At 38.9% G+C, this 7,915-nt stretch overlaps 1 protein-coding gene across 2 annotated transcripts; it reads left to right on the top strand.

Moving 5' to 3' along the window:
- Positions 1–227: 227 nt before the first annotated feature.
- On the top strand, positions 228–4,312 carry LOC148717966 (uncharacterized). 2 transcript variants are annotated; one of them, XM_088743907.1, is made up of 4 exons: positions 228–808; positions 1,825–2,446; positions 2,595–2,626; positions 4,128–4,312. In XM_088743907.1, exons 2-4 carry the CDS (start codon positions 2,244–2,246, stop codon positions 4,136–4,138), a joined length of 246 nt encoding a protein of 81 aa, XP_088600033.1. In that variant the 5' UTR covers positions 228–808; positions 1,825–2,243; the 3' UTR covers positions 4,139–4,312. The 2 variants fall into 2 exon arrangements, with proteins under 2 accessions (XP_088600033.1, XP_088600032.1); XM_088743906.1 differs by having other exon boundaries at positions 2,744–4,312.
- The last annotated feature ends 3,603 nt before the right edge of the window (positions 4,313–7,915 follow it).

Here is a 7,915-nt window from a genome sequence, read left to right as displayed (position 1 = left end):
AACATGTACCATTAATTAGCACATCGAGGAACTGTCTGGCAAAGCACGTGGCGAAAGCACGTGGGAAAGCACGTGTCTGGCAAAGCACCTGACGAATTTCAAGATGTCAATCCCACATTTCCGACGGAATTACTAACTACTTTCTTCCAACTTTCTTTTCAACCGGCGAAACATACACTATTGAATATATGTGACCCAGTAACTGCTGTAATTTACAATATATTGTAGAATATTTCACTGCTAATAATAAGCAACTATTCTCCATTGAAAAAATTTTCCCTAAGTGAGACTCAATACATAAAGCTAAAGACGCTTTCTTAATTTCAAAAGGCAGAACACTTGTAACTCATGGTCTGAACATTCGAGAAGAAACATACTAATTATTCATTTTCGTATTAGTTTTCTTTCAATGTTTTTTTTATATTTTTTGTTACCAGTTAGTTTTATTTGTCTATCATTGCTATTTTTCTAAGTGGAGCCCCACGTATTTCCGTTGTTACGTAAAAATGTCACCTTTATTAAAAAAAAAAAAAAAAAAAAAACATCGCACCTGAAGAAGGCTGGTTTGGCAAGCCGAAATATAGTATAACTTTACATTTCTTCCTATGTTGTATCTATCTTTGCTTCTATATATGATTTTAACTTGATACACCGATCGGTTTACTAGTTTGATTTAAACATATGAAGTTCCTCAAAGCAATATTGAACAATTGATTTCTCTTCTACATTTTTGTTGGCACATCTCTTTCAGTTCTCAACACCTGTCACGATCACCAAGGAGGCGTGGCAGATCGCAAGAAAGAACAAGGTGACGATTTGCACGTATTTTATGGCACCTAATCAAAGCTTTAAACTTACGTCCAGGCCGATTTAATGAAATATTGAAATAAAAAACAGACGATCACAGCTAAATGGATCATGAAAGAGCAAATCGGTGCTGGTTTACGCCTGCCACACTACTAGTATCAGTATAGCAGCTATAAAAATAGACCCTTTACTCTCAGTGATTAGTAAAGGATTAGAATCCTTTATTTAAAAATATGTTAACCAGAACTTTGGGTTTAAGTAATGATCCGCATAACAAGGATAGCGCTGAAAGGCAATGCACGATGGAATGTCAACTTTTTTCATTTTAACAACTAGTGATCTCATTGGCCTAGACTCAAAACCCGCTAAAAAGTTAAGGTTCAAGTTGCATTTTGTCTAATTTTTTTTAAGGTTTCAAGTATATTTGAGACCCAATCGCACAACATACAATTTTTAAAAGATATTGTATTAGGGGAACTTCATCAAAGAAGCAAAATTAATATCTATTGTCTTCTGCTATTCTGATTGGTTAAGCAGGAACATTACCTAAAATCTATTTGATGCAAATGGATTTTATTTTTGTAACGAGCTCCTTCCCTATTCTTGAAATCAAAGATATTCTATGTGGGAAAGACCCAATGCCACGGAATAATGAAGTTTGCTATCGTTCTTATGTGGAACATTACTTAATATGGGTACCACACTTATTTCTTTCATTAATTTCTTGTGATTGTCTTGGTTGATTTTGAGGTCGATAAATCATTTTTGTTGTTATTGTTATTATCTTTTTCGGAACTGGCCATTTTTTCTTATCCATCATAGCGATGGACTCATGTGAAAAAAAAAACCATTTTGATGTCTTGTGTTATCGATTTGTTCGCAGCAATTCCAAAATCCTTGTACACTTTGAATCAACTTCGAAGGATTTGTACTTGTCTATCGATATAATTTGGCTTTTTTGAACCCTGTGCGTATGTAAATCAGTGTCTAAACTGAAAATTGGTGTTTTATTCCTAGATTTAAGCGCTCTAGGTTTCAGTCAAAGTCCAGATCACGTTCATCGGAAAGGCATCATTTTGAGATTACCAAATCGCGCCGAGAATCCTATAATAAACCAAGGTCAGTATAAATGTTGTGGTCTGTTTAATTTCGATTAATTTGTGTTCACCAAGCTCTCGATACCTTCTCCAGTATTTTAAAGGCCCATTTCCAACCGAGATGCCTTGCGCGCCCGGATCATTTTTCATATATGAAAAATACGCTATTTTCCTCGTAGTTGCGGAATCGCCTTGATATCTTCTTCCATCTTACTAATTAGGGCTTTCAAAGTTCCATCTTGAATCATGTGCGAACAACAAACTATCGTAGTATCCATAGCAGTAAATAGTTTTTAATTCTTACATGTATGACGGTGAAAAACGTCATTTGAGAAGTTGATGCAGCCGAAGAAGCGGTCTAGAGGAAGGCCGAGTCTGCCCGGCTGGGCACTGGTTATTCGACTTCGAGAGTCTGTGTATGATTTATGGAGGGCAAGGAAAACAACCATGGGTTCCGGTAACACTACAGACAGTGCTTCTGCAGAAATGTTATTGCATTGTTCCTACGATGGAACTAGAGACTCCGGGGAGATTTTTTCCAGGTGAGAATAATTGTTTGACTGACTTTTACTTGAGATCCTGAGATATGTATGTAAGCGATCTCATTTGTACAAGTCATTATTCTATAATTAAAATGCGTAAAGTAATCAGTTTTGGCCAATATTGGTTATTTGTTTATATTTTATTTAGTGTTGAAGCCGAACAATTTCCTTCAACATCAGGTAAGGTTTGTACAAGTTTTATACACAGACTCGATTTATGATTTTTCAGTCTCAAATATTTAGCTGCAAATTTGTTTACTGTGTTCCTCACCAAATCTTTGTTTTTCTTTTTAATAGTGTTTGTGAATGACTACCAGAGTTCGCCATTTAACAATAGCGCGATTCCAAAACAAAAACAAATGACTGCAAAGGATCTCGGATGGAAATGGGTCTTTTAAAGGAGAATCTAGCGAAAAGTACATTTTCAAGAAAACAGTGGTTAAATATTTTTGTAAGAAAATATCATCCGTCCGCCCCTTTAACGCCTTTCCCTTTCAACTTTGCGCAATACACTGGACTCGAACTGGACAAAACAATTCTGGATCGATTCATATAATAACTTTTGAAAATAAGCACCGATTATGCGTGGAACTAGCTTACAGTCGAGGCTCATGCGGGGGAGTCTCGTTAAAAATGTTTGCATGTGAAAAGATTTTCCCGCATGAGCCTCGACTGCAGGCTAGTTCCAGTTCAATACCATGAATATGAATATTGTCGAACATTAACAGTCCTTGAACTATTTTCTACATTGACATATATTCTGTGAAGTAATCGGCAATCGATCGGCAAGCGAAGAATTCGGCCCTGGCATAGGCAAATTCATCGGGAAATACGCTTTTCAAAGGTTCATCCCTTAACTGTACATGTCGTAAAAAAAATGAGCCTTTTCGATCCTTTGGTGGTACTTTGACTGTTTCTAGCAAATGCACCGCTTACCGCTCAACTAGCTTTAACGTGTTAAAGAAACTTTTTTTCTTGTCGCGGATAATGTTTTCTATATGCTTTTTCCTCTGTGTATGGGACAAATCCGTTAGAACTGCGCTTCTGTTTGTAGAAAGGATTGTTTTAAATCTCCCATTTCAAAGCTAAGGGGATTAATTGATTTACTAATGAATGAAAAATGTAAAACATTGCACAAGCGTGGCGAATATTTGGCGCGAAAACCTGTTGGTCGCGCGTACTTTTCCGCCTTTAGTTTATGGTCTTAATGTGAACACTATAAATTCCCATTTGTAAATTTTCTTGTCATTGATGTTGCCATTTTTAATGGAAAAAGGGTAAAGTATTTAAAAGTTACTATCATACATGACCCGATCCTAAATTGTCTTGTCCAGTGACGGTATTATTGCGTATGGCTTTATGATTTAGGCTTTACAGTTGAGTTTTATGGTTGTGCTGTAAAAGGAACTACATTTGTATTGATTTCGTTTTGGAAGGGTTTTTTTAAGTGCTGATTTTATGACGAGGGAAAACCGCATAACCCGCAGAAACACCTGTTGGAGCAAGGGGAGAACTAACGACAAACTCAACCCACGTTGACGCCGGGTTCGGGAGTCGAACCCAGGACACATCGGGGGAACATGAGTGCTCTCGCCACTACACCACCCCCTGCTACCTGTTATGATCGAGTTTTTCATTGAAGTAATATTTATTTAATTTATCTCTATATATATTCTCTTAGGTTCAAGCTAACTGAATACTACAAACCAGTTCGTGAAAAATTGTTTCAAAAATGTTTTCAAGTGCTTGTTGCACTGAAAAAAAATATTAAATCCAATTTAAGGCACGTTTTGTTGAGATATTCAGAGCATTTGTACAAAAAGAAAAAAAGAAATAAAAAAATTGAACGAGAGTATACAACCGCTTAGTCTCCCTCGCAGCCGTTTTTTTTGGATGTCACGCAACGCTCCCCCAAAAGAACGGCTGCTGACAACCGAACTGCATTCCTTTCTCATTGTCCTTGCGGTTTGGTCGCGGTCTATTGAACAGACCAATCACATACCAGAAAATCTGAATGACGTAAGGTTTCACGCGAAAATGTGGTTGTGGCAGACGATCTAGCTATAATGTCGGGAGAAACACTGAAGAAATTTGTCGATGAGAGCTCGAAATGTTTCACATGTTCATCGTTGTGCCCTGGTAAAGATAGAGTATATATTTTTGGGAAAACTTCTCACAATTTGGTTAAAAATATAGAATCTACGCTTATCATAGACGCCTCCCGGTTAGCTCAAATGGATAGAGCGCTGGACTGCTGTGCGGGAGGTCGAGGGTTCGAGCCCCGGCCGGACCAACACTCAGGGTCTTAAAAATAATTGAGAAGAATTTGCTACCTTTCTATAACATCAAGAAATGGTTAGATATTCTAGTCTTCTCGGATAGGGACGAATAAATGGAGGTCCCGTCTCCTGCAGGGTTGGGGTAGGAGACGTTAATTTCCCACACACGAGATTACTGTGTGATGGATGTCCTCCCCTGGGGTGGGATGGGTGGGATATAGGGCGCACTTAATAAGGAGCTTCGCTCTGTTGTGCGACCCTCACCACACTCTGGTGAAAGTGAGTAAATCAAAACTGCTACGCCAACGACACGAACGCTAGATTGTTTGAGCGGTTGTTAAAGTTTCAGTAGAAGAAGCTAAAAACTGAACTGAAACTCTTTATTCGCACTATTTCAAGAGGTTATTACAGATTATAAAAGTCGAATATATAAGAAACAGTAAATTACATCAATAGTCAAAAGGAAATACAAGACGCCTTTCAATCTAGGCCAAGGGCTAAACGCTTGCTTCGACCTACAGATGGAGATGAGAAGGAAAAAAGCGCGTGCTTGCCGTCAACAAACCGGGCGAAGCTTCGAGAACACTGCATTTTAGGTCGGCTAACGTCTCCTACACTACTTGTACTTCTTCATTTGCTAGTCCGCTGCTAGCTGGAGCGAACCCGATTAGTTATGTTCGTGGCTTCTTATCACCGGTACAGGAAATCGGCCCGAATTATCGAGTGTTTCCGCACCGTGGTACAACGCGACAACAATAACAATAATATGACCATTTTCATCGGTAACATGGTCAAACACGAGCGGGACTGCTTGATATATTAACGATTTCCCGGATCCTGTAGGCGACTTAACAAAAACATCTTCTTTCTCGACTAAAACTTTTTTAATTGCAAGCTTCTGGTGAGCATTAAGCTCGAGAATTTTGATCTTTGACGACGCTTTGCGAAAAGCTCCTTCAAGCACCGCCATTTGTCTTGTGTTTTCCACACGAGGATCGCGATAGAAAACGATATCTGATTGGACGAGTCTCAAAAGGTGAGTCTGGCGCGAAAAGGTTCCAGAAAATGGAACCCGAGCTGTGATTGGCCAATTCGGAGAAAGGAATGTAGTTCGGTTGTCAGCAGCCGTTCTTTTGGGGGAGCGTAGCGTGACATCCAAAAAAAACGGCTGTGAGGGAGACTAACAACCGCTGAGCCCTTGATAAAACTGTCATCTTTTGTCTATCCATACGCTCAGGTGTTTGACATTGACCACTATAGGGGAGACGCGAGATTTTCATTTCATGAGGCAATGTCTTTATTGGACAAACTAGTGGAATTATTAATGATGTGGGACGAACAAACAGAGGACCAGTCAAACAGCAACTCAAGGTTCCGACCAAGTGTCGTCATACACAACAAGGAGATTAATGGAGATGATGCGTGGCTGCCTAACGCGACTGCAAAATTTTCTCTCCGAGTTAGGTGCTGAAGGCCTTCTAGCACAAATTCGATTGTCTGCGCTGGTCACCCTTATAGTTGAAAATTTTTTTTCGCTCATGAGACAAGAGGATCCCATGTCTACTCAACTCGAGTACGGAATTAGACGCACAGCCTGTGTAAGGGAACTGGAGAAGAGAATGTATCGTGGGCATTTCCACTACTTCACCGGGCCCAAAAGCTATTATCCGGACAAAGTATTGGATTCTCCTCCTCCTCCCAAGCCATCCATATCCCTAATCGAAGATCAAATGGAGAAACTATCCCTTAGCGACACAAACGAGTTAAGGGAATTCGCTTCATCTTTCGGGAAGAGTGTTCGACAACATATTGTCAGAGACAAAAGCAAAGAAGATACTGGTCAATTGCCGTATGCAATACCGTTCTCGTTGCAACAGCGTGAGCCAGGTTCAAATGTTACAACAAGTACTCTGCTACAGGGTGCCACTCAACAAGTACTTTGTCAGCAGTCCGTCCTTCATTGTGAAATTTTGTTCAAAGCAGGAGAAGTCGCTGTGAAACACGGTCGACGAAGGGAGAAATGGGGTTTTTTTCTTGGTTCTCCTTCTAAAGGATCTCTTAGTCGAGGACAGAACTGCAAATGAACTGCAGTTTACAGAAAATGTAATGGATATTATGTGGCTGGACAATAGCGAAACTGAGGACATGTTCCTGTTTAAAGAAGCGTACGAAGACCACAAAAATTCGCCCTATTCCATTGTGGACCATGTTTGTGTCGCTATCACCTCTAACGAAAATGATTCAAAATGCTATCAACTTTCGCAAGAAGAAGTTGATAGAATTGAAAGGATTCTTAAAGGTGGAAACAACAGTGACATGGAGTCCGACGAGGAAACTAGAGAAAGCGGAGATGCTTCGCATCCAGGGATGACCATCCCAGACGTGTAGCTTGTAATAGGAGATCTGGACGCACTGCAACACGTTTGAGCCTAAATTAAGTTAATAATTTGCTTAACGCAACACACGTATTCATTGGTATAAGTATTCTAGGATCTCAAAGTTATTTCTTTCGTTGTGTTATTTTTAAAAGCTTAATGTAATTTTGAGAAAGTCGAGTGACAATATTTCCACATCGGAAAGAATCAGTAAAATGTGGTTCTCGGGTATTTACCACCAAATCTACCAAGAATTCACGCTATTATATTGTTGAATAACTATGTTGTTTTGATCTTAAATACGTTATCAATTAAAATTCCAGTGTTTTTTAGGTTACGTTATAGAGACGAAAGACTCAATCCGATTATCGAAAAAAAGAATATCAAACATTATGATGCTTAGATATCTACCAATAATTTGCGCAAAGTAAATAGGACTATGGAAAAGGTATGTGTCGAACGCCATCGCAAGAGCTTTCCGTCGTCACTGCCTAAAGTCCCTATAGTGTAGATGTTTAGTGTACATTTTTGTTCAGTGTACAGTATGTAAAAATAAATGCCACGCCTATAAGGCTGATATCTAAATAAACCTCAGGCTGGAGTTAAGTAAATAAATACGGTAATTAGATTGAACATGACGATGACGGTTTGAAATCACATTTTAATTAAGTGAAATCATCTATTTCACAATAAGGCGAATTAGAAACTGCCTAAAACACTCGAATACGGAATAATGAATAACGAGAAAAATGTAAAAATGAATAATGAATAACCTCGAAAAAAATGAAAGGAATAATGAATAAGTGAGATCCAAT

The sequence above is a fragment of the Stylophora pistillata genome, chromosome 13 (genome assembly GCF_964205215.1).
Source record: "Stylophora pistillata chromosome 13, jaStyPist1.2, whole genome shotgun sequence".
Taxonomy (NCBI): domain Eukaryota; kingdom Metazoa; phylum Cnidaria; class Anthozoa; order Scleractinia; family Pocilloporidae; genus Stylophora; species Stylophora pistillata.
This window is presented reverse-complemented; position numbering and strand designations above follow the sequence as displayed.